This window comes from Oncorhynchus mykiss, chromosome 19, assembly GCF_013265735.2.
Source record: "Oncorhynchus mykiss isolate Arlee chromosome 19, USDA_OmykA_1.1, whole genome shotgun sequence".
Lineage (NCBI taxonomy): Eukaryota > Metazoa > Chordata > Actinopteri > Salmoniformes > Salmonidae > Oncorhynchus > Oncorhynchus mykiss.
In genome coordinates this window covers 58,930,437-58,957,986 of record NC_048583.1, presented here as the reverse complement: position 1 = coordinate 58,957,986, position 27,550 = coordinate 58,930,437, and the positions used below count along the sequence as shown (strand labels likewise).

Below are 27,550 nucleotides of genomic sequence, written 5' to 3'. Positions count from 1 at the left end.
AAAGCCATGACATCATTTTCGGGAATTTTCCAAGCTGTTTAAAGGCACAGTCAACTTAGTGTAAACAATTGTTGGAAAAATGACTTGTGTCATGCACAAAGTAGATGTCCTAACCGACTTGCCAAAACTATAGTTTGTTAACAAGAAATCTGTGGAGTGGTTGAAAAATGAGTTTTAATGACTCCAACCTAAGTGTATGTAAACTTCTGACTTCAACTGTATATGTTTACACTGAGCTGCTTTGAACTCGTGTCACAGCCGATGAGACTACTTGACAAGTTGTTGCTATATTGAGTCATTCTCCAAAACATATGTTTTTTTTTGTTGCCATAACAGATTAAACCATTTGCAACAGTCAAGGATGACTGTGTCTTTTAAACAGCTTGGAAAATTCCCGAAAAGCTTTAGAAGCTTCTGATAGGCTAATTGACATCATTTGAGTCAATTAGAGGTGTACCTGTGGATGTATTTCTAGGCCTACCTTCAAACTCAGTGCCACTTTGCTTGACATCATGGGAAAATCTAAAGAAATCAGCCAAGACCTCAGAAAAAAATTGTAGACCTCCACAAGTCTGGTTCATCCTTGGGAGCAATTTCCAAACGCCTGAAGGTACCACGTTCATCTGTACACACAATCGTACGCAAGTATAAACACCATGGGACCACACAGCTGTCATACCACTCAGGAAGCAGGCGCGTTCTGACTCCTAGAGATGAACGTACTTTGGTGCGAAAAATGCAAATCAATCCCAGAACAACAGCAAAGGACCTTGTAAAGATGCTGGAGGAAACAGGTACAAAAGTATCTATATCCACAGTAAAACGAGTCCTATATCGACATAACCTGAAAGGCTGCTCAGCAAGGAAGAAGCCACTGCTCCAAAACCGCCATAAAAAAGTCAGAATACGATTTGCAACTGCACATGGGGACAAAGATCATACTTTTTGGAGAAATGTCCTCTGGTCTGATGAAACGAAATTAGAACTGTTTGGCCATAATGACCATCGTTATGTTTGGAGGAAAAAGGGGGAGGCTTGCAAGCCAAAGAACACCATCCCAACCGTGAAGCACGGGGGTGGCAGCATCATGTTGTGGGGGTGCTTTGCTGCAGGATGGACTGGTGGACTTCACAAAATAGATAGCATCATGAAGCAGGAAAATGATGTGGATATATTGAAGCAACATTTCCAGACATCAGTCAGGAAGTTAAAGCTTGGTCGCCAATAGGTCTTCCAAATGGACAATAACCCCAAGCATACTTCCAAAGTTGTGGCAAAATGGCTTAAGGACAACAAAGTCAAGGTATTGGAGTGGCCATCACAAAGCCCTGACCTCAATCCTATAGAACATTTGTGGGCAGAACTGAAAAAGCGTGTGTGAGCAAGGATCCAACAAACCTGACTCAGTTACACCAGCTCTGTCAGGAGGAATGGGTCAAAATTCACCCAACTTATTGTGGGAAGCTTGTGGAAGGCTACCCAAAACATTTGACCAAGTTAAAAATGTTCAAGGCAATGCTACCAAATACTAATTGAGTGTATGTCAACTTCTGACCCACTGGGAATGTGATGAATGTGATGAAATAAATAAATCATTCTCTCTACTATTATTCTGAATCACATTCTTAAAATAAAGTGGTGATCCTAACTGACCTAAGACAGGGACTTTTTACTCTGATTAAATGTCAGGAATTGTGAATAACCGAGTTTAAATGTAGTTGGCTAAGGTGTATGTAAACTTCCGACTTTAACTGTAAATGTCATATTTCCGTTTTTTATTTTTTTATAAATTAGCAAACATTTCAGAACCTGTTTTTGCTTTGTCATTATGTGGTTGTGTGTGGTTGTGTGCGTGTGTGTGCACATTGATGAATGTACACAGGAAAAAAGTAATTTAATCACTTTTATAATAAGGCTATAATTTATCCACATTTGGAAAAGGTTAAGGGGTCTGAATACCTTCCGAATGCACTGTATTACAAAACATGTTTGCTGTAACAATCAGTCCCTTGCATCAATTTTTTTTCTTTTAAATGTGTGATATAAACTCATTGATTCTTGAAGAATATAACTTGTACATGCCTCATGAACTTAAATGCCCAGTGCAGTCCAAAAATGTAATTTTCCTGTGTTTTTATATGTTTCCACACTATGAGATTGGAATAGTACTGTGAAATTATGAAAATTATGATAAGGCCCTTTTAGTGTAGGAGTTGTTTGGAATGAACGCTCAAAATTGTATCCTGTTTTGTTGGGATTGAGTTTTAGCCAGGTGGTAAATGTAGTTAATAGATCAATGAGAAAGAGTTCCAATCCTCTCTGCCAGTAACCGCTAGTTTTCAGTTTTCCCCTTCCCACTCAGACCACTCACAGACAGTCCTAGCTAAATTTGTGTTAATTTTTGACCATTTTAATTGAAAACAATCACAGGTACTTCATTGTTACCCAGAAAGGATTTCATATTGAGAAAAAATCATCTGCATTGAACCTTCTTTAAAATAAACTAAGACCATCAGAACCCAAAATATAAGCTTGTTTTACTCAATTCTTTTGGAGACAATGTAATTGTAAACAAACACTCTATAGCCATAACATAGTTAAAGCTATAATTCTGATCTCACGGATGGTCTGTCCTTGCATCCATAGCCCCCGTCTATGAATTTGCGAGTGGTTACATTTCTCCAGCTCCATCCATAAGAAGTTTAACCAAAAAGGTGGCGGGGTGAGCTCTTTATTGTTTGATTGCCCCTTTTAATGAAATGTTGCGAATCGGTTATGTGAAGGCTGTGACAAGATGTCACTTTGCAGTAGCCTCCAGAAATGTCAGAGCCTATGTGTAATGCACCATGAATGGAAGCATAAAGCCATACAGGAAGTCTTCTTCCACAAAGTGCCCTGCAGGTTACTTGCACTGCCTGCTTTGTCACTCTCTTTATTCTGAATTAATAATCCTCTTTTAAATATGCAATTCATGAAAAAGCAGAAGAATCTGTGCACTTGGATAGTAATAAGAGTTCATGTGGAAAAGTGCTCTTTGGTCTTTGGACATCAGATGCAATATTGTACAGTTGTACACTGGAGCAACAAGAATATCTGAGATGGTTTTGTTTTGATTACTGAGCAGATGGAAGCCATAAGACTCTGAACTTACCCTAAGTGATTGTTTTGTGGACGATCGTTGGCCCCTAACTTAATAGCCGAGGTAGCAGAGCCTGCGTTTACAGTTGCCCAGTTCTGATCTTTATGAAGCAAAGCCAGGTCAGACAGGAAACCCCAGTTTCATCAGCTGATGTTGCACCAATTAGATTCATCACCCTACCTTAACATGGAGGTCTATGTAGTTAGATTCATCACCCTACCTTAACATGGAGGTCTATGTAGTTCTATTCATCACCCTACCTTAACATGGAGGTCTATGTAGTTAGATTCATCACCCTACCTTAACATGGAGGTCTATGTAGTTATATTCATCACCCTACCTTAATAACATGGAGGTATATTTAGTTAGATTCATCACCCTACCTTAACATGGTCTATGTAGTTAGATTCATCACACTACCTTAACATGGTCTATGTAGTTAGATTCATCACCCTACCTTAACATGGAGGTCTATTTAGTTATATTCATCACCCTACCTTAACATGGAGGTCTATGTAGTTAGATTCATCACCCTACCTTAACATGGAGGTCTATGTAGTTAGATTCATCACCCTACCTTAAAATGGAGGTCTATGTAGTTAGATTCATCACCCTACCTTAAAATGGAGGTCTATGTAGTTAGATTCATCACACTAGCTTAACATGGTCTATGTAGTTAGATTCATCACCCTACCTTAAAATGGAGGTCTATGTAGTTAGATTCATCACCCTACCTTAACATGGAGGTCTATGTAGTTAGATTCATCACCCTACCTTAACATGGAGGTCTATGTAGTTAGATTCATCACCCTACCTTAACATGGAGGTCTATGTAGTTAGATTCATCACCCTACCTTAACATAGAGGTCTATTTAGTTAGATTCATCACACTACCTTAACATGGTCTATGTAGTTAGATTCATCACCCTACCTTAACATGGAGGTCTATGTAGTTAGATTCATCACCCTACCTTAACATGGAGGTCTATGTAGTTAGATTCATCACCCTACCTTAAAATGGAGGTCTATGTAGTTAGATTCATCACCCTACCTTAAAATGGAAGTCTATGTAGTTAGATTCATCACACTAGCTTAACATGGTCTATGTAGTTAGATTCATCACCCTACCTTAAAATGGAGGTCTATGTAGTTAGATTCATCACCCTACCTTAAAATGGAGGTCTATGTAGTTAGATTCATCACCCTACCTTAAAATGGAGGTCTATGTAGTTAGATTCATCACCCTACCTTAACATGGAGGTCTATGTAGTTAGATTCATCACCCTACCTTAACATGGAGGTCTATGTAGTTAGATTCATCACACTAGCTTAACATGGAGGTCTATGTAGTTAGATTCATCACCCTACCTTAACGTGGCAGTTTATTTAGTTGACCAGTTTCTGCACATCCTCTGATGGCCACAATGCGCTGGTGGTTCTTGGTGACATGCTGTTGCTGTAACATGCGTTTACTCGCCATCGCCATGCGTGTCTGTTTTTCTGAATTCCCACCCCAGCCTCCACCTGTTTGGGCTATGCTTTTGTAATGGTTGAGCTTTGCTATGGCAGTGAGCTTCCCTGAAGCTGCAGAGCCTAATGCCAATGTATTGCCAACCTAATGTATTGTCATTTACTTTCCAGTAAGTGGTTAAATGAATATGTGATGTTTTCTGTCTGAATTCCACTAAATGGTCTTTTGAGCAATCAGGTCAGCTCTTTTGCCAATAATTGACAAAATATCAGGATTGGGCTGCCTGTGTAACACAGCCAGAGCTGGATGCAGATGGGTCACATGGATGCTCAGCATCGGGGTCTGTTCCAAAGGGTGCAGCATTACAGAACGTCCAGAGAGAAATGTATTCAAATCAAATCTTGGGTAGACCCGATGTGACTAACTGGCAATGATATGACGGACTGGCAATGATATGACTGAGTAATCTATGAAGTTCTGAGCGTTTCACTGAATACACTATTGTTCTCACTGGTAGTGGCACTAAAAAAAAACAGACTAAAGCCATCGTTAATTTATTTTTTTGCTAATTTATTCTCATCCATTTTTCTTCGATCACGCTATCAGTTTAGGGGAATGTGTTTTTATTTTTTTATTTAAACCAATTTCAATCTTGATGATTCTCATTCACTTTTATCAATATCTGAAATAGCTTGTCAAGACCTTTACTGTTCCTCTTAGCTCCAAGCCATACAGTAGTAAAGCACTGGCAGCTTGTTCCTATTTATTGTGTTGCACTGAAAATATATATATATAAACGCAACATGCAAGAATTTGAAAGATTTGACAGTTTGCCCACACGACACCATACACCCTGTCTGGCCGGTACAGTTGAAACCGGGGGTTTCATCTGTGAAGAGTACACTTCTCCAGCATGCCAGTGGCCATGGAAGGTGAGCATTTGCCCACGGAAGTTAGTTACCATGCCGAATTGCAGTCAGGTCAAGACCCTGGTGAGGACGACGAGCATGTACAGTGGTTCCTCCTTTAAAAGTTGCGGCAGACTGCGGCACACCCTGCATGCTGCTGCAGCATTCTGTGGCACGTCATTTAATTCTCAGCCATTTCTTCTGTTACTGCAAGTTATTGCTAGTTTGACCACCAGAGGGCATCTTTGAGAAGCATTTGATGGTATTCTGTATTGACATTACCAGAGAATTTAACCTCTCTGATCTCCCAAACCCGGATCCGGTATCGTGACTACAGCCTCAAGCTCATTACCATAACGCAACGTTAACTATTCATGAAAATCGCAAATGAAATTAAATAAATATGCCATCTATCAAGCTTAGCCTTTTGTAAACAACACTGTCATCTCAGATTTTCAAAATATGCTTCTCAACCATAGGAAAACAATCATTTGTGTAAAAGTAGCTAGCTAGCGTAGCATTAGCATTAGCGTTAGCATCCAGCACGCAACATTTCAACAAAAACATAAAATCCTTAAAATAAAATAATTTACCTTTTGAAGAACTTCGGATGTTTTCAATGAGGAGACTCTCAGTTAGATAGCAAATGCTCAGTTTTTTCCAAAAAGATTCTTTGTGTATTAGAAATAGCTCCGTTTTGTACATCACATTTGGCTACAAAAAAACCCCGAAAATTCAGTCCTCAAAACGCTAACTTTTTTCCAAATTAACTCCGTAATATCAACTGAAAACATGGCAAACGTGGTTTAGAATCAAGCCTCAAGGTGTTTTTCACATATCTCTTCGATGATATATCGTTCGTGGAAGCATGGTTTCTCCTCTCAATCAAATGGAAAAAAACTTGCAGCTGGCTTTGCGCACCAATTTCGACGCAGGACACCAGGCGGACACTTGGAAAATGTAGTCTCTTATGGTCAATCTTCCAATGATATGCCTACAAATGCGTCACAATGCTGCCGACATCTTGGGGAAACGGCAGAAGGTCTAAGCTTATTCCTGTCGCATTCACAGCCATATAAGGAGACATTAGAAAACAGAGCTTCAGAAATCTCATCTTGGTTTCGCCTGTAGAATGAGTTCTGGGGCACTTACAGACAATATCTTTGCAGATTCTGAAACTTCAGAGTTTTCTTTCAAAAACTGTCAAGAATATGCATAGTCGAGCATCTTTTCGTGACAAAATATCGTGCTTAAAACGGGAACGTTTTTTATCCAAAAATGAAATAGCGCCCCTAGAGATCCAACAGGTTAAAACCTTTTTTGTAATTACATAGTATATGGGATTGATTTTAAGAAATTTGGCTTAATTAATTAGATTAATATTATGGTGTTTCCATTCAGAGAAAAATTGTCAGTTTATAAATTCAGACCGTTTCGCTCTCGGAGCGCACAGTAGACTTTCGGGCCAAGGACTAGGGTTCCTTTGAGGGTTCTGGTCTTACAACGGCCACCATATGGCCACGCTACAATCCTCAAACACATCAGCCACTACCTGGAATCAAGCCAAATGCCACAGCTGTGAAATGTACTGGTCTGTTTCGAGGGAAAACGGCCACTGAAACCTACCAACGTCAGCTGTTGGTGTATCCACAGCTGCAATAGATTTGAAGGGCTCCCTGGCTTCTCTCTCATCACACTTGAGTATTTACAGGGTGAGGGACAGTAACTCCTGTTTTAGGAGTCAGCCGCTGTCACCCCGAGGGGTTTTGTATGTCTCTTATCGTTCACTGAAAAGCACAGAGCACATGGCATAAAGTGTCCTTCAAAGTGACAGATGAATTAAATTGGGCATCTCCCCACTTCAGATCTTCGGAAAGACAGACCCTACTAGTCAGAGGTCTATTGTTCCTGATGGTTTTTGAGAGGCATGTCAACCTTTTTTATACTTGCGTAGAAAAGCTGTCAACTAAGGGCCAGGTTGTAACTGAAAAATGTCCATGTGAGTTGATGTGATGAGATCTAAAATGCTGACCGCAAGTAGACTCCCAATCACTCTCTCTCACTCACTCACTCACTCACTCACTCACTCACTCACTCTCTCTCCTCACTCTCTCTCCTCACTCACTCTCTTTCTCTCACTCACTCACTCTCACACACTCACACTCTCTCTCACACTCTTACTCTCACTCACACACAGTGGTTAGTTTCAAGACCTCTCTCTCTCACACACACACACACACACACACACACACACACACACACACACACACACACAACGCAGTAGTTAGTTTCAAGTCTCCTCTCACTTGCTCACTCTCTCAGCTCCATCTGTCACTGTCCCTGGCATCTTGCCCTGCTCTTTGAAGATGAGCTGAAGCTAACTAGACTTCCTGTGTCACCTCCTATCTGAACAGAGGTTGTGAACTGTCATCTACAAATCATCTACAAATCTGTGCACACGAATGTGTACAAGTGAATGTTCACATTTGCTGCCTGTTGAGTTCATGGCAAGCATCAAACAGTTTTGAAGTTTGTGTACGTCTTCTGTACATTCAAGCATTCAACACCTGACATGCTGCGCCAATATTAATGGTAAATAACTTTTGGATGTAGTAACTACACTGCCGTACTTTATTAACTGATTTTGAAGCTTTTGTAAACTTCTGAAATTGGTGTCATTTGTATCTCTCTCTCTCTATCCTGCTTTATAGTTATCATGAAAGTTGTTTCAAAGCTGTGGTGGAAAAAGTACTAAATTGTCATACTTGAGTAAAAGTAAAGATACCATAATAGAACATGACTCAAGTGAAAGTGAAAGTAACCCAGTAAAATACTACTTGAGTAAAAGTAAAGATACCATAATAGAACATGACTCAAGTGAAAGTGAAAGTCACCCAGTAAAATACTACTTGAGTAAAAGTAAAGATACCATAATAGAAAATGACTCAAGTGAAAGTGAAAGTCACCCAGTAAAATACTACTTGAGTAAAAGTATTTGGTTTTAAATATACTTAAGTATCAAAAGTAAAAGTAATGAATAATTTAAAAATTCCTTCTATCAAGCAAACCAGACGGCACAATTTGTTTTCTTTTTACCGGTAAATTTAAACAAATTTTTTTTACGGATAGCCAGGGTTATACTCCAAAATTCAGACATCGTTTACAAACAAAAGCATTTGTGTTTATTGAGTCCACCAGATCAAAGGCAGTAGGGATGATAAGTGATGTTCTCCTGATAAGTGTGTGAATTGGATCATTTTCTGTTTCTGCTAAGCGTTCAAAATGTAACGAGTACTTTTGGTTGTCAGGGAAAATTTATGGAATAAAAAGTACATAATTCGCTTTAGGAATGTAGTGAAGTAAAAGTAAAAGTAGTCAAACATATTAATAGGAAAGTACAGATACCTCCAAAAACTACTTAAGTAGTACATCATTAAAGTATTTTTATTTAAGTACTTTACACCACTGTTTCAAAGGGATGCTTTTTTTTTCTCATGGCACCTGGTTTGCATTCATTAATGCACGCAATGGAAAAGGTTTTTCAACAGAAAATAAAAATGAAAGTTTCTTATTGGAAAGATCCGTGTTGATTTGTAGACCCTCGCGGTTTCAGTCCATGTTCTTCCATGTGGAGCTTAAAGAGCAACTGAATGTACCTATTCCGCATGTGTTTCTCTATTGCTCATTAAGAAAAACTTAATTTCAGTCTTGGGGATGCGGTTTGATGTGGCAGTTACTGATGTTTGTCCCCGATTAGACACCGTAGTAACAAAGCCAGTATCACTTCCTCAAAATAGTCAGAATGAATCGAAGTTAACTCAAGAAATCTGAAAGTCATTCAGACATTTTTTGCCGAGGAGGTTTTCAGTGGTGTAAAGTACTGAGGTAAAAAATACTTTAAAATACTACTTACAGTAAATAGTTTTTGGGGGTAAATGTACTTTACTTTACTATTCATATTTTTTTATACATATTTTACTTGTCCTCAACATTCCTAAATAAAATAATGTACTTTTTACTCCATAAATTTCCCCTGACAACCAAAAGTACTCATTACATTTCGAATGCTTAGCAGGACAGGAAAATGGTCAAATTCTCACACTTTTAAAGAGACCACCCCTACTGCATCTGATCTGGTGGACTCACTAAACACAAATGCTTCATTTGTAAATTATGTCTGAGTGTTGGAGTGTGCCCCTGGCTATCTGTAAAATAAAAATAAATTCTGCCATCTGGTTTGCGTAATATAAGGAATGTGAAATTATTTAGACTTTTACTTTTGATAATTAAGTATATTTCAAACCAAATTATTTTAGACTCTTTTAACCCTCAAGTAAGTCCTGACGAACTCGCTGAATTTATGAACAAAATGATCCTATTTACACTTTTTGGTAAATTTTGACACTATAATAAATGTTTCTGACTCATATTGATGACACATAGGCCACTTAGTATCAGTTGTTTATTTCCTTCAGTTGCGCTTTAATGAACAGGTATGACTCATTTGAAGATATGAGGAAGATGTTTTTTGTTCATATTCACTCATTCAGAATAGGGGAATTGGTGCATGATATTGTCCCATTAAAACTGGAGTCAGAATTAATCTATACTGTCATTAAAAATCATTGCACAAAGACATTAACGTTGGTTCCAGTCAGAAAGGAAAGACTTAGGTGTTAAATGTCATGCTAAGTGAGGGGAAAGTGCTCAGAATGCAATTTAGGTGCTGATTCAGTGTAGGGGGTCAAGCTCTCTGCTGTCTGCCTACTGTATTTAGCAGTTTTCATACTCCATTAAATCAGACATGAGGCCTTTTACAGCTGTTTATCATACACTACACATTTAATATTGATGAGACCAATTATGATTTACCCCAATAAGTGTGATTTTTGACATGGTGCCAACATTATACTAAAATTACCATAAAGTTGTCTCAGCCTAATTATTAGCTCAACATTATACAATTTACTTGAAGTGCGAAAATATATCAGAGTTGCGTGGCAACCCAAGCACCTAACTCCGGGCAAACGCTCGGCCACGCCCACGGACGTCAGATCCCGATTTATTGTGGGAAAGAAACTGAGTACCTCCCCGACTATTTCTAGAATGCAAACGCATTCTAACCGATCTGATTGATCCCAGAAACCGATGGGTTGGGCTAGATCCAGAATAAGTCATCATTGTCTTTGATACTCTGATTGGTTAGAGATGATCCAATCGCTGATTTACTTTGTATTGTACAACACCCCTTCATTTTGACTTCACCACAAACGAGTTCACCACATACGACTTCAATAATGGCAGTCTCAGACTGAAGCATGCAGCGAAGATGGAGCAGTGAAAGAATTCACTTCCGAGTCCTCAGGCAAACATCAGAGAGCCTTTATGTTTAGAATGGCTATGGTTGAGAAGTAAGCTATAATAACCTAGTGGATGTTCAAAATGTTATTCAAAGCAATAGGAGCAAAAGAGGCATGGATTTCATATAGGTTTAATTAGGCCTATACTTTCATTGCTGGATATTGATTTGAAATGTATTTCACCGTTGTATTGTTTTGATATGTGGACATTGGATAGCCTGAACTGAATTTGTTCCATCCCATGGAGGAAATAGACTTTGATTGGACAACCTAGATATCAAAGACTCGCAATACCGTCGTTGTCATTGGTTTACATTTAGTTTGGAGATTTTCCGATTGGGGTTGATTCAATGAAGACTTTGTAACAAAGTTTCCGCTTGATATTGATTTTCTCATAGGTCAGGGCGCCGCAGTGTCGTGAAGCAGGTTTGATTCATGCAGCAAGTTTTAATTGTCGGAGAAAACTTGATCGTTCAAGGTAGAACAGAGCGATATTGCAATTACTGGCAGTTCATTTTGACCTCGGTAAACTTCGATAATAGGAATCTTTTGAGAAAATCGTAGCTCTTATTAACGATATTTTACTCGATGTCCCAGCGCAACAGCAGTCTCTTAATGCAGCGCATGGATATTATCTCCAGCATGCTACTTCGGAAGTAGGTCACAGTTTTACGACGTCTCTATTGGGCGCTCGTTTTTTTCTAAATTAAACCTCGACTCTGGTCATAATTTATAAAAGGTGTATTCTGAATTAAGAGTGGACTCAAACCGATCTTCCATCGGGACCGAAGGTAAAATTGCATAGCGCATATACGTCATATTTAATGTAAACGCTAATTGAGTGAGTGACGATGTAATAACATGCTTATAACCGCTTTATTACGCTTAGTCAGTGATCATAGTCATTCCTCGCCTGCAACCACCTGAACCCCTACTTCTGATATTATACCACAGCCTGTCATCCTGTTAGAATATCCCATGTCGATGGCCGAACTCAATAATTCAGAACAGATTCTGGCAACGCATTATCAATCTCATAATTTGGGTTTCTGGGCAGACCATAATGACCGCCTATAATATGAAATATTCGATTAGTAGTAATGAACACCCATATGAGTTATTAGTTAATCATAATGTGTGTTTCCGATCTAGTGGCTGTATAGCCTCGTGCTCATCATGGTGATAAATAAATCTGATAAACCCGGACGGTGATAATACGGAACGTGATGATATGGATTCCATTGATATAACGCCCTATGGGAACTGCACTGTAGCGCAAGGTCGCTTCCCTCAACATATCCATGGTATTTTGCCTCTCTCTCTCTCTCAGTATTATTTGAGTTCTGGGCAGGTTTTGTGTGGGTTACACGATCATACCTTTAGATTATTAGGCTATTCCATATCCAGCAGTAGGCTATTTGTCACAATCTACTTGCAATGTGTTGGTCACTCATTGTGGCCAAACTGCAAATATTTCCCCAACACCAACTTTTGGTGTGATTGAAAGTAAAAAAAGAAAGAGGAAATATTATTTAGATGCTATAGGCCTAGCATAGAAATATGTTTCTTATTCAGAGTTTGACCCTTTCTCAATATAGCGTGTCTGTAGAAAACAATGTGCTTCAGTTACACTTGATCCGTTGCATAGCCTTCTGTCGTATCCCAATGAAGCAACTTGATTTGATATCCATAGACAGAAACTCAATGTGTGTCTCCTTCTGTTCTCTCGTTATCTGTAAATTAAATTAGTCTTTCTCATGTATTACATTTCATGGTCCACAGGAAATAATGTCCAACCAAATTGTGGGATGTTTGGAAGTGCAAGGCTAAAAATGTTTTTTTTTTTAGAATCAAGTCGACTTACCGTTATTGTGGTTGTCATTTAAAACGTATGTCTGGCTATAGAATAGGAAAATACGGAAGAAAGAACAACCAATCTTGTATAGAGTTGGTTTGTTTTTTAGAAGAACAATCACATTTTGATTTGGTTATGCTCTTAATACTTGTGGTGGATTATTCTCTTAAACACATCTTAGTATTGATTTGTAAATTAAATGATCATAAACTTTAAAAAACAATATTACCAAAACAACAGGCATCTGTTTTTAAGTTTTTCTTCTTCTTCTAGTCTTATGTCTTATCTTATTCTAATCTTGACTCAGTAGTGGGTTTGAAAAGGTCGCTATTTGTTTCTGAAAGATTGGAGGAAACCAGTGAAAGGATATTGTGAAGATAAAAAGGACCAGATCTGTAAGCCAGTTCAGTTTCTTTCAAATACTGTGCTTGATTGAGCTTGCTTGGCATAATTAACTCAATGGAATAGTTCCAAAAGTGCAAACCCTACTTATCTGGCACTCCAAAGCTCGTACTTGAGAGAACCCAGATCTGTAAGCCACTTGTGTTGGGTAGTAATCATGCATATGGGGCGGCAGGTAGCCTAGAGCGTTGAGCCGGTAATCGAAAGGTTGCTGGATCGAATCCCCGAGCTGACAAGGTAAAAATCTGTCGTCCTGCCCCTGAACAAGGCAGTTAACCCACTGTTCCCTGGTAAGAATGTGTTCTTGACCGATAAAGATGAAATAAAATTACAAAAAAATTCAAATGAGGCATAGAGACAGGTCTCTCCTGTACTTCTGTTCTGACTGATTTGTGGGAATAACACAACTACATCAATAGGAAGGCAAACTGGGTTCCTGTAAGGTAGGGATGTTTAGGTCTTGGATGTGTGAATAAAACCTCCTCCATTCATGTCATAAGAATTTCCCACTGCCTCATGATATCAAACAAATGAATTGGGGGGTGACTAGTTAGTTTACAGTTATGGGTGTTTTCCTGCATTGATTTCAGGGAGTAGTAGTCACACCAACATTTGAATGGTTGCAGATTGATTTTATGAAATGTTCAACGACGATACTGATTATTGGAGGACCCAAAAAGCCGATACCTTTTATTTTTATTTATTTTATTTATTTGTAATAATGACAATTTCAACAATACTGATTGAACACTTATTTTAACTTAATACATCAATAAAAATCTATTTAGCCTCAAATAGATAATGAAACATAATGAAACATGTTCAATTTGGTTTAAATAATGCAAAAACAAAGTGTTGGAGAACAAAGTAAAAGTGCAATATGTGCCATGTAAAAAAGCTATCGTTTCAGTTCCTTGTTCAGAACATGAGAACATATGATGGTTCCTTTTAACATGAGACTTCAATATTCCAAGGTAAGAGGTTTTAGGTTGTAGTTAATATAGTATTTATAGGACTATTTCTCTTTATACAATTTGTATTTCATATACCTTTGACTATTGGATGTTCATGCAAAGCAAGGGGAACAACCACTCCAAGTCTCAGAGCGAGTGACATTTGAAATGCTATTAGCGCGCACCCCGCTAACTAGCTAGCCATTTCCCATCGGTTACACCAGCCTAATCTCGGGAGTTGATAGGCTTGAAGTCATAAACAGCGCAATGCTTGAAGCACAAGGAAGAGCTGCTGGCAAAATGCACTAAAGTGCTGTTTGAATGAATGCTTACGAGCCTGCTGGTGCCTACCATCGCTCAATCAGACTGCTCTATCAAATATCAAATCATAGACTTAATTATATTATTAGTAATACACAGAAATATGAGCCTTTGTTCATTAATATGGTGGAATCTGGAAACTATCATCTCGAAAACAAAACGTTTATTATTTCAGTGAAATACGGAACCCTTCCGTATTTTATCTAATGGGTGGCATCCCTAAGTCTAAATATACCTGTTACATTGCACAACCTTCAATGTTATGTCATAATTACGTAAAATTCTGGCAAATTAGTTCGCAACCAGCCAGGCTGCCCATACTGTTGCATATACCCTGACTCTGCGTGCAATGAACGCAAGAGAAGTGACACAATTTCACCTGGTTAATATTGCCTGCTAACCTGGATTTCTTTTAGCTAAATATGCAGGTTTAAAAATATATACTTCTGTGTATCGATTTTAAGAAAGGCATTGGTGTTTATGGTTAGGTACAGTCGTGCAACGATTGTGCTTTTTTTCGCAAATGCGCTTTTGTTAAATCATCCCCTTGCATTGCATCGATTATATGCAACCCAGGACATGCTAGATAAACTAGTAATATCATCGACCATGTGTAGTTAACTAGTGATTATGATTGATTTGTTTTTTTATAAGATAAGTTTAATGCTAGCTAGCAACTTACCTTGGCTTCCTTTGGCTTCTTACTGCATTCGCGTAACAGGCAGGATCCTCGTGGAGTGCAATGAGAGGCAAGTGGTTAGAGCGTTGGACTAGTTAACTGTAAGGTTGCAAGATTGAATCCCGGAGCTGACAAGGTAAAAATCTGTCGTTCTGCCCTGAATAAGGCAGTTAACCCACTGTTCCTAGGCCGTCATTGAAAATAAGAATGTGTTCTTAACTGACTAAAAAAAATATCTATATATATATATATATATATATATATATATATATATATATATATATTTAAATACCGATTTCAAGTTCACAACAATCGGAAATCGGCCCTAATTAATCGGCCATTCCGATTTAATCGGTCGACCTCCAGTTCATAGTATGATAGAAGATTAAGTGCCGTAAGAGAAAGCAAGTCATCATAAGGCTTCAGAAGACTATGGGTCATTTCAGGTTTTAGGTTTTGTATTGGAAAAAACGACTTCTATCCGGGAGTCTTTGATATGAATGGCCACTGTGGAAAGTGGCGATTTTCCTATTTGTGAATGACAATCCACTCTTAGACATTATGACTAGAGTGTGATTGTATTTCCTGAGAGCTAAACGTTTATTGCAATTTATTCTGTGAGGATGTAGATAAAGTAGAATCTGAAGCTTGTTTGATGAGTCACTTGGATCTGCACAATAGGATAAGGGCAAGATTTTGCTTTCCTGGAAATATGAGTGTGTGTGTGTGTGTGTGTGTGTTGGGTAATTCCTACATCGATATGATCCTATGTCAGTCAGCAGCGGTATCTTTCTGAACTTTTTGAAACCCATATCCCCTCTGTACTAACCGTTTCTACTACAGGCTTACTCTTTAAGCCAGTTACCAGTTGCAAAATATGTGGTCAACCACATCAGTGTTTCAGCAGATAAAATATAGCTGTTTTTTTATGGCCATAATAAAAACTGTATTGAGCCAAACTTTATTTTTGGGCATTCATCCACTGTCATGTCGGTTTTTGCAAAAAAAAAACTCTCCCCATGTATTGATTTCTTGGTCTCCTTCCCCAGGGTCTGTATGAAGGGATGTGATGACCCATGCAGATACCGCCCCAGTGACTCCTGGGAGCAGGTAGGTCTTCCACATGCGGAGGCCATGGCGGGGGGAGCCCAGCCAAAACTAAAAAGAGGGAGGCCCAAGGAGGTAAAGAGAGGCAGTGTGAAGGAGAGCAATGAACTGTGGGAAGAGGAGGAGGGCAGGAAGCTGGATCTGTGCGAGGGGGACAGCCTCGACTGTCGAGTCCTTCTCACTCGTCTGGAGTCGAGCGGTGATGAGGACAAGGAGAGCTGCTTGGAAGCTCCAATAGAGACCAAAGAAGAAGGGAGCCATAGCCTGGTGCGTGGAAGGACCAAGCCCTGCAAGTCTAGACAAAAGACCTGCAAAGCCTATCGGCTAGCGCCGGAACCAAACAATCAATCAAAAGTGTTATGCACATTACCTGTCGTGGAACCTCGCAAACGGAGGCTGGCCTCTCTCAACGCAGAGGCTGTGAATACTCTGCTCTTATACAGAGAACATCCGCAAGTGTCCAGACTCGTAAATAAGCTACATTCCAATGGGAATCTGGCAAAGGATGCAATCATTTTGGGCCATAACACCCCAAGTGGTCCTAAGGTGGCAAAATCAGACATTTGTGGAACTAGAAGTTCCAAAACATACCAAAAGACTATGAAGATGGAGGATGTGGGTCTGCTGAGTCTGTACGGTCCCACCCCTCGGCGTCAGGCCAGCCTCAATGCTTCTGCTTTGCTCAAGATCACCAGCACCTCTTTCAAAGCCAAACACCGGGGGACCAAGGCCAACTGCAACCAGCTGAGTGGGGTAGTGAGGATCAAGCTAAAGAAACGGCATCATCATGAAATCCATCACAGGCAATCCCAGGTCCAGCCACAGCTGGTTCAGAAATGCTGTAATCTCTGTAAAAGGGAATACTTCCACCCAGAACCACAGTGGGAGGGGACTACAGGGGGGAATGGCTCCATCAGATCTGACTTCCAGTGTGGATCCTTCCTTGGCTACCCGATGAAGTCTGTGGAGGAGCCAGTCGAGACCCAGACGACTCCTTCTTTCTGCTGCTGCTCCCAGGAAAGGTTGGGGGTGTACTGCCACCGACTGGCCCTGTTCCTTGGCCAAAAGAGGTTCGGTGACGACGAACTTGAGGAGCATTCGCTCTCCAAGGGCCGCCTCCTCTCTCCCCGTTCCCTTGCCCACCCACATGCCCTGACCATAGGCCCCTACCCTTACCCATGTTTCTCAGGCTATTATGTCCACTTTGCCCACCACAAGACCTCCTCTACCCTCATGACCTCCATGAGCTCCAGCCCCATGCCCTACCCGCCCTCTTCTGTGGCCTCCATCACGTTGTGCCCTGGTGGGGTCCAGAGTCCCAAGCTACTGTCCCCGACCGGCTCCCACCCCTCAGGAGTCTCCCACCCGGTCTACTGCTATGGAGAAGCCTGCAGAATCAGTCGCTACCCCTACAGAGCAGTAACAACGCTCGCCAGCAGGGGGTGCTGCTATAATGCAGGTTGCTCCAGCTGCAGCCATAACACCAAGTTGGGTAAGAGAAGGCAGAAATGCCTATAGATATGTAGTAATAATGATGTGAATGGGTCATGATGATTGCAGAGTGTTAACTGCATATTTGAGATGGCTCAGTGACCTTTTTTAGTCAATTAGTCAACTCAGCTACAATCTGCCGAGAAAATTCTCATGTTTTTACCTTTTTTAGAATACAGAAAATCAGAAATGTCACAGGTGAGGCATGAATCTAAAGTTTTCAAGAAAGTTGTTCAGTTGTGTTCTAGGATGAGGTGTTCTAGGGTTAGGATTAGGTGTTCTAGGGTTAGGATTAGGTGTTCTAGGGTTAGGATTATGAGTTCTAGGGTTAGGATTAGGTGTTCTAGGGTTAGGATTAGGTGTTCTAGGGTTAGGATGAGGTGTTCTAGGGTTAGGATTAGGTGTTCTAGGGTTAGGATTATGAGTTCTAGGGATTCATTCAGTGGGATCTAAAAGCCCAGTGGGGTTTAAATCCACAGTCCTGAGCTGAACTTTGTTTCTTTATCCCTGCCCGCCACTCTAGCCATTAGTTGTGTGAGTAGGTCCAATGAGTAATCACCACAGATTGTGTAAATAGGATGTACTGGATTTACTATTGAAGCTGTGGACTATTCGTCTGGAGATGCCAAGCTGTGCTCTCTGATCATCCAAACCCCATTTACTCCCAGTGGTCATATATACACTACCGTTCAAAAGTTTGTGGTCACTTAGAAATGTCCTTATTTTTGAAAGAGAAGCACATTTTTTGTCCATTAAAATAACATAAAATTGATCAGAAATACAGTGTAGACATTGTTGATGTTGTAAATGACTATTGTAGCTGGAAACAGCTGATTTTTAATGGAATATCTACATAGGCGTACAGAGGCCCATTATCAGCAACCATCACTCCTGTGTTCCAATGGCACATTGTGTTAGCTAATCCAAGTTTATCATTTTAAAAGGCTAATTGATCATTAGAAAACCCTTTTGCAATTATATTTGCAGAGCTGAAAACTGTTGTTCTAAATTAAAGAAGCAATAAAACTGGCCTTCTTTAGACTACGTGAGTATCTGGAGCATCAGCATTTGTGGGTTCGATTACAGGCTCAAAATGGCCAATTAACTGTCTTCTGAAACTCGTCAGTCTATTCTTGTTCTAAGAAATGAAGGCTATTCCATGCGAGAAATTGCCAAGAAACTGAAGATCTCGTACAACGCTGTGTACGACTCCCTTCACAGAACAGCGCAATCTGACTCTAACCAGAATAGAAAGAAAAGTGGGAGGCCCCAGTGTACAACTGAGCAAGAGGACAAGTACATTAGAGTGTCTAGTTTGAGAAACAGACGCCTCACAAATCCTCAACTGGCAGCTTCATTAAATAGTACTCGCAAAGCACCAGTCTCAACGTCAACAGTGAAGAGGCAACTCTGGGATGCTGGCCTTCTAGGCAGAGTTCCTCTGTCCAGTGTCTGTGTTCTTTTGCCCATCTTAATCTTTTATTTTTATTGGCCAGTCTGAGATATGGCTTTTTCTTTGCAACTCTGCCTAGAAGGCCAGCATCCAGGAGTCGGCTCTTCACTGCTGGCGTTGACTGGTGTTTTGCGGGGTACATGTGGAATCATTTCAGCCTGTCTTGTGTGTACAGTATCGAGCGCTGCTATAAAGCTTAACAAACCATATATATATATACACACACACACACACACACACACACACACACACACACACACACACACACACACACACACACACACACACACACACACACACACACACAAGACAGACTGAAATGATTCCACATGTCATTTCAGCCAGGAGTCCCATAGCCCCTTTACAGTACTTGAGTCACTGCCTCCGGAGCAGTGGATGACGACAGAACAGGGCCACTCTTACTGAGGGAATTTGTTCTCAGCTGGTCTGTGGTCAGATCGTATTTGTCGGGGACCACAGCAGCACTCATGACTTCCTTTAAGGATGCTGGTTACAGATCAATATGGCGTGTCGTTGGCTAGCCCGCTCAGAGGCGCTATTAGCTGAGGTAAATTGGTATTTGACAATGTCTTGTTGCCTCTGTTGAGCTGCCTGCTTTGATGTGACACAGAAATGGACCCTTTTCCCCAGAGGAGTGATGGAGACTTATTTTTTAATTTCCTACTACCACAAGCTATCCGTATCATCCTAGCTGGACTTAATGTTCAGGTGAACCTGCACTACACTAGTGTGGTGGGTTGATTCCTTTGGGGTTTTCAAAGACTCCACACACACTCCTACATTACATTACAGCGTCTCCACTACCATTGTGTACAGAGCCAATCACGCATCAGCTGATGGAATCCTAGATTTCCAGGAACAAACAGTAGTGGTAAATGAGTGCTGACTGAGATGATGGGAGGCAAGTAACATAAATGCTATAATAAAAAATTATAATAATAAATAAAAATAAATAAATAAAATAAAAAAAATATATATATAAGTAGAATATTTGCATAATAGGTGGCTAAAACGCTATTAACTAAAAAACATCTCTCCACGGCATCACTATTACAGTATCATAATTATTCCATTATTCCAGAAGGTTCAGTTGTGTCAAGTCGGATAACAGAAAGATTTGAACATATAGACAGCAACATTAACACATAATGGAATCAAATGCTGACAAGGTATAATATACAAGATAAAATGGAAGTCACAGCATCCGTTTTCATTTCAAAGCCGTACTGATGCTTGTACAAAACTTGTAGCAGCTCTGTTGGTTCGCGCCCTCAAGGCAGTGCTGCTTATTGGCTGTTCAGTGGATGTGTAACATCCAAGATGATTTTATTGCCCCTTTTTACTTGTGCGCTCTTTGTAAATGTCTCAGAGAGCTTTTTGCTTGTACAGATAGATAGATGTATGTTCTCTCCCTCTGATCACTTTCAATATCCTTAGCCAGCTCTCTGCTTCCACACTGCCTGTCTGGGGGACCATCAGGCCACAACAAATGGCCATCTCTGCTACTCTGATGTGGCCATCCCCGTGGCCATCCCCGTGGCCATCCCTGTGGCCAGCCCTGTGGCCAGCCCCGTGGCCATCCCCGTGGCTCAAAGCTACAATTAAGACAGAGAATACAGATCGTGTTCTTATCTCTACTGCACACAGCGTCAGTGGCGCTGAAACAGTAAGACGCCACTGACGTCAGTGGCGTATCTTTTTTATGTCAGGAAAGGAGAGGATGAATGTGAAGTAAGATGTGAGTTTAAGAGACTGATTACTCCAGTGTCTGACTGTTCCACTTTTCCCCACAGAAGACTACTCCTCGCCTTTGGAGGACCACAGCCCCCCCTCTGTCCCAGTTTCCCCCACACAAGGCTGCCTTGCCACCGCCAGCGCTCCCCCAGCCGGCCAATCAGTGCCCCACCTCCAGAACCCTCTATCGGACCCCAGCCAACCGAGGATTACGCTGCAAGTGACCCGGGAGTGTCCTCAGCGTGCAAAGCCACCCAGCAGCTCTCGGTCTGGGGTATGTGGTGACTCCCATATTCGAGACGAGCATCAGCTGGGGCCTGCCGCCAGCGGAGCTGCCAAGCAGCAGAGGATCACCCGTCGCCGGGCAACCAATGGCTGGCTGCCCGTGGGCGTGGCCTTCGAGAAGGAGGTTTTCACTGTGGTATGTGTCGCTCTGTGTTAAGAGATACTGGTTGTGCCTTGTAAGATAGCTAGCTGAGGCTACAGAATATTAGAATTTCCTCTAAAGGAAAACTTAGTCTGTATGTATGGTATTATTACCATCCACTCTTACTTCTGTGCTAAAAACAATGCTAATAACCGGCTGATTAGCATGTGCTAATAACAGTTCCAATAACCGGGTGATTAGCATGTGCTAACAATACTGTTAATAACCGGGTGATTAGCATGTGCTAATAACAGTTCCAATAACTGGGTGATTAGCATGTGCTAACAATACTGTTAATAACCAGGTGGTTACCATGTGCTAACAATACTGTTAATAACCGGGTGATTAGCATGTGCTAACAATACTGCTAATAACCGGGTAATTAGCATGTGCTAATAACAGTTCCAATAACCGGGTGATTAGCATGTGCTAACAATACTGTTAATAACCAGGTGGTTACCATGTGCTAACAATACTATTAATAACCAGGTGGTTACCATGTGCTAACAACAATGCTAATAGTATGTGCCATCAACAATGACATATTGACTATGTTTCCAGGGGGAGGAGACGACAGTGTTGCGCAAATGTTTTGAAGGAGTACAGCGGGACGGGGAGGTCATTCGGGTTCGAGACACAGTCCTGCTGCGCTCCGGTACCAGGAAGAAGTCTCTGCCCTACGTAGCCAAAATCTCAGCCCTGTGGAAGGACCCCGAATCAGGTGAAGTTCTGCCTCTTTCACACGTAGCTAAACTGATACAAATGGATGATACAAAACTATAGCCTTGTTTTAAAAAAAAAACGCTTCAAATAGTGTTGGTTTTGTTTTAAATACTTGGTCGGCACTCAAGTGAACTTGCCTGGCACAGACAGTGTGCCAGGCAACTGATGGCCAGGTTTTGTACTTTTTCATACTACTCCATCTGGCATTCCAGTCAGCAATCAAATGTCTGCCGCAAACTTTTGTAGAATGTGACAAAAAAAAGTTGAAATGATTATGAATGGGCTCCCTACACATCTCATCAAATGTTCAATTCGACTTTGGTAATCCTCTTCTCACTCTGAAAATGGCACTGTTTGTGTGTCCTCAGGAGAGATGATGATGAGCCTGTTTTGGTTCTACCGCCCAGAACACACACAGGGAGGACGAAATCCCAACACACACTGTGAGGTGAGTTCTCCGGAAAGCACAGTTCACACTGTGAGGTGAGTTCTCCAGAAAGCCCAGTTCACACTGTGAGGTGAGTTCTCCTGAAAGCCCAGTTCACACTGTGAGGTGAGTTCTCCTGAAAGCCCAGCTCACACTGTGAGGTGAGTTCTCCTGAAAGCCCAGTTCACACTGTGAGGTGAGTTCTCCTGAAAGCCCAGTTCACACTGTGAGGTGAGTTCTTCTGAAAGCCCCGTTCACACTGTGAGGTGAGTTCTCCTGAAAGCCCCGTTCACACTGTGAGGTGAGTTCTCCTGAAAGCCCAGTTCACACTGTGAGGTGAGTTCTCCAGAAAGCCCAGTTCACACTGTGAGGTGAGTTCTCCAGAAAGCCCTGTTCACACTGTGAGGTGAGTTCTCCAGAAAGCCCTGTTCACACTGTGAGGTTAGTTCTCCTGAAAGCCCAGTTCACACTGCGAGGTGAGTTTTCCTGAAAGCCCTGTTCACACTGTGAGGTGAGTTCTCCTGAAAGCCCTGTTCACACTGTGAGGTGAGTTCTCCTGAAAGCCCAGTTCACACTGTGAGGTGAGTTCTCCTGAAAGCCCAGTTCACACTATGAGGTGAGTTCTCCTGAAAGCCCAGTTCACACTGAGAGGTGAGTTCTCCAGAAAGCCCAGTTCACACTGTGGATGCCATCTACAATGTTTGTGCAGACTCAGCCTGGGAAAAGAGATGGCAAACACACTATTTCCATTTAATGATGTATTTCCTGGAGAAATAGTCTGTACAGGCTTTTGTCAATATCCCCCAGGAACAAACACACTTTGTTCACCCAGGCTATGAATAATAAACAGCAGCCTTATTCACCATGCTCTGCGAGAGAGAGTTGGGGCGTGTTCAGTGGGGAGAAAACGTTTTGAAACCGGGCGGCACTAGCTGAACTCGTCCAATGAAAAAAAAGATTTTCATTAGGGTTGTAAAATGTTTTATTACAGTGTGCTCTGCTGGATACCCTGGGCTTCGAGAAGACCAAAGCTACTGCTCTGCTTTACGGAAGTCTCTGAAATGATAACCAGCTAGGAATAAATCAAAACTTAGACTGCACCATTTTTTAATTCCCAATGCAAGGGTGATTTCCTGATGAAGACGTTGGTTGAAAAGAGCTATGCAGACTTTTCTGTGTGCAAACTGATATTTTAGAAATGGTTAAGGGTTTGGTTAAGGGTTTGGCTAGTCAGTTTGCACATCAGAAAAGTCTGTATAGATCTTCCCAAGTGGGTCTTTATGATGATGATGATGTCAGACACGTAGTTAAGGGATCGTTCAGAAAGGACGTATTTTGATATATGTAAATACAGTATGTTCAATATGCTGAACTATCTCTTTACGCTGCTGCTTCTCTCTGTTGATTATCTATGCATAGTCACTTTAACTCTACCTACATGTACATATTACCTCAATTACCTCAACTAACCGGTGCCCCCGCACATTGACTCTGTACCGGTATCCTCCGTATATAGCCTCACTACTGTTATTTTACTGCTATTCTTTAATTATTTGTTACTTTTATCTATTTTTTACTTAGCACTTATTTTTTCTTAAAACTGCATTGTTGGTTTTTAAGGGCTTGTAAGTAAGAATTTCACTGTTGTATTCAGTATTTCACTGTAAGGTCTACACCTGTTGTATTCGGCGCATGTGACAAACAACATTTGATTTGTTTTGGTTCATGAGATTCAGTTTTCTCTCCTCTTGTCATCCAACTTCATTTCCAGAATGAAATTTTTGCATCCCGGCATCAGGATGAAAACAGTGTGGCCTGCATTGAAGACAAGTGCTACGTGTTGACGTTAGCACAGTACTGTAGGTAAGGTCTGTTCATCTCTGATGGGATATGGGGTGTGAGAATGAATAGTATGTGGGAGACACAAGATGGATTCTATTACATTTTATTTGTTGCATTGCATTTGTTCACTTATTTGCGTAGTCTTTTTGACATGTCCTTTGGCTTGGTGTTTCAGATATTGTGCTTTGGTGACTCGTCGGCGGGAGGATCTCCCTGAAAGTGCCACCAGAGTGGTGCCGCCTTCTGTCGAATACGCCGTCCCTGCCCACTGCTGTGTCCCAACGGACATCGACCCCGACCTGGTGTTCATGTGTCGCCACGTCTACGACTTCCGCTATGGACGCATCCTGAAGAGTCTGCAGTAGCACTTCTGTGGATGGTGGTAGAACGGAGGAATCTTAAACAGTGGAAGAGAGAGCTGAAAAGACAGGATTTTGAGACCGACCAAGCCACTCTGTTTTGAAAGGAGTGGAAGATGTTGACAGTTTTAGGCAGAGGAAGTCTCTAAGTCTGGAAGTGCTTTTGCTCAATGTCTCTATCTCTCACTCTTGAGCGATTTGCGAAGGGTCACACTTGGTCAAAGAGGAATTGTGTTTTATCATCCCAAGCACAAATCCCCTTTAATAAAACTGATTTGCCAAATTATAATTTTATTTTTTGCATCGTCCCATGACTTTGCCTGTATCTATGTGGGTTAATAGTTACGTTGTGTTGCCAGATGGTATCAGTTAAGACTTGTTTTGTATTTAATGGGATGACTCATGAATTAGATGGTGGCTTAACATATTTATCTGTATTGATTTAGTCTTGAGTTTAAGGTTTAATTGGCTTAAGTGCAGAGAAATATTTATTTCTATATGGAGAATTTTTTTATTTAATTTTTTAAAAGTAATTTAAGAGTGCATTATTTAGTATTTTCAAAGCAAGGAAGTCGACTACGAGATAATTATCATTCCTAAGTAGAAATGATCCAGGCGTTCGCCAAACACTAACTCTCTGTCTGCATTGTCTTAGAGGTAAAGTACCAGTGAATCCCAAACCAGCCTCTCGCCTATACCTCACCCCTACCAACTATACCTCACCCCTACCAACTATACCTCACCCCTACCAATTCATGGCCCTACGTAGTCACGTGTTGCTGACAAAACTCCCAGAGTGGCGAGGGGATTAAATAAACACATTAACTTCGAGACACACTCTTGACTTGAATTATGCAATTCATGTATGACATTTAAATAATAAGAGAATGAAATTCAAATTCCCCTGGTCATTTTACAAGATATAAATCGGACACAACAAATACTCCATTCTCTTGTATGAAATTGTACAAAATATATTGTGTTTACATGTTGGAATAGCTCTTCGCTTTGGAACCGGCAGCTTTGCTGGCTTGGTCGAAGTGGCTATCGAAGGGGCTGATCATTGTCACACCCTCGGCTTTGGGACACTTGTTCATATGAAGGAGGTGAGTGTGAAAGTGCAAATGGAGGGGAGAGGGGAAGGGACTGGTTTGGGATTCAGCATGAGAAATGATAATTGTATGTCCCTACTACCCTGCCTTGAATTGACCAATGAACGGGGGTTTGAACACAACACGCGCACTGCCATTAGCCATAATAACTTGCCTTACATCCCGCCGGTCGACATCTAGGATGCAAGCTACAATACGTTCAGTTCACACCTCACCAAAAAACCTGCCTTCCATCTAAACCAAGTTTGCCAGTGGGTGGATCTACAGTTCAGTACAAGCCCCTCCCCATGTTACTGTGCACTAATCCATGTTCCATTATGAGATCATCGACTGTGTCCTTAAACTGAACATGCTACTGATTCGTTAACATGGAAGTCACACTGTGGATTTATGTACATGTGTGTTTGCTTAGATCAGAGGGAATCAAAGTTTGGTATCACAGTTCCTGGAAAAGCTTCCTGTCTGATCAACACACACACACACACACACACACACCTGCTTCTAAGATGTATCTCGATATATAGGGCACAAGCCATAGGAGTACCTTCCTTACACGCTCAAGTCCTTTTTATGTCCAATCAAGATGTGATCGATTTTTCTTACATTGACTGTTGTGCCTGCCTGTCTCAGTGGACTCTGTGTCCAATAACTTTCCATGAAAAGTAGGCCAAGATTATTGTTATTTTTTTATGTCTTTTTTAAATGCCTTTTTTTTTCATGAAATTCTGTTAATTGCTAAGAAATGTTTGTACCAACAAGGGTATAGAATGGGTATAAAATGTCCCATTCAACTCATTCCCCGGTGTAGAAAACTCTCAATTCCAAGTTTCTTTGTTCTTGTGTGCATATGTTCCGAGTTTTAGAGGTTCTGGGAATTTTGGGAAAGAATATTCATAGCACCGTGTTTGTATTATTTAACATGTAATATACAAATATTTGAATGGAATAAATAATTAGTTTTAACCCAAGAGTCTCATTTGATGATGTTGCAAAGTCAATAGGGCAAATCTTTGCATATGTTTTTCTTTCTCTTTTTCTCCCCCCACTTAAAAAAATAAATAAATATATATATATAAGTTTGTGTGTAATTTCCTTCTGGTCTTGTAAGGAGGGTGAGCTGTTGCTAGGAACAGGCTGAGAAGTGTACTAAGAACAACCCACCACAAGGTGTCATACTAGTTCATCTCTGTGTTTTATTTAACATCTCTGTTTTCTGACAAATACAATATTGATGTCTCCATGGGCCGTATGCATCAAGCATCTCCGAGTAGGATCAGTTGTGTCTTTTTTAGAACACAATTCATTTTGATTACATGGACCGTGAGACCTGATCCTAGATCAGCACTCCTACCCGGAGACACTTGATACCCACAGACCCAAAAGTTATTTCATATGGATCCTCCAAACCAATAAATATTGGAACAATATGAGAAAATATATTTAATTGTTGACCTTTCACAGTTTCCTCACATTTCTCCGCTTTCTACCGAAACAGTGGCAGGGAGGCAATCGGTAATCGTTTCAACTGTGGGATTGCCCCTTTAGTAAGGCATGATAATGTACCGGAAATACAGACGTGATGTAGAGACGCCATGAGGAGTGTGAAGAGCAGACAAAGACATCTGTTTTTCTGCCCACTACTCCCAAGTCTGCGCCAAACCCATCCTTTAACTAGAAAACATGGATCCACCTCTCCTTGTGAATTAATGGAGGCCATTCATGTCTTCTTGTTGAGTGGATCAGGAGATGGGGGTGTCCAGGAGATA

General features: G+C 40.9%; 1 protein-coding gene across 6 annotated transcripts in view; it reads left to right on the top strand.

Moving 5' to 3' along the window:
- Positions 1-26,744, top strand: part of bahd1 (bromo adjacent homology domain containing 1) — a 28,581-nt gene extending 1,837 nt beyond the window's left edge. Inside the window, exons 1-7 of one of the 6 annotated variants that reach the window (XM_036955206.1) lie at positions 9,317-9,403; positions 16,138-17,687; positions 20,954-21,315; positions 21,883-22,042; positions 22,413-22,492; positions 24,243-24,334; positions 24,489-26,744. In XM_036955206.1, coding sequence (XP_036811101.1) covers positions 16,145-17,687; positions 20,954-21,315; positions 21,883-22,042; positions 22,413-22,492; positions 24,243-24,334; positions 24,489-24,678 — 2,427 coding nt within the window. In that variant the 5' untranslated portion in view covers positions 9,317-9,403; positions 16,138-16,144 and the 3' untranslated portion in view covers positions 24,679-26,744. Of the gene's footprint in view, positions 1-9,316; positions 9,404-10,810; positions 10,930-11,303; positions 11,670-16,137; positions 17,688-20,953; positions 21,316-21,882; positions 22,043-22,412; positions 22,493-24,242; positions 24,340-24,488 lie in introns of those variants that run through there. The other 5 variants (XM_036955207.1, XM_036955205.1, XM_036955204.1 and 2 more) reach the window with 5 other exon arrangements.
- The last annotated feature ends 806 nt before the right edge of the window (positions 26,745-27,550 follow it).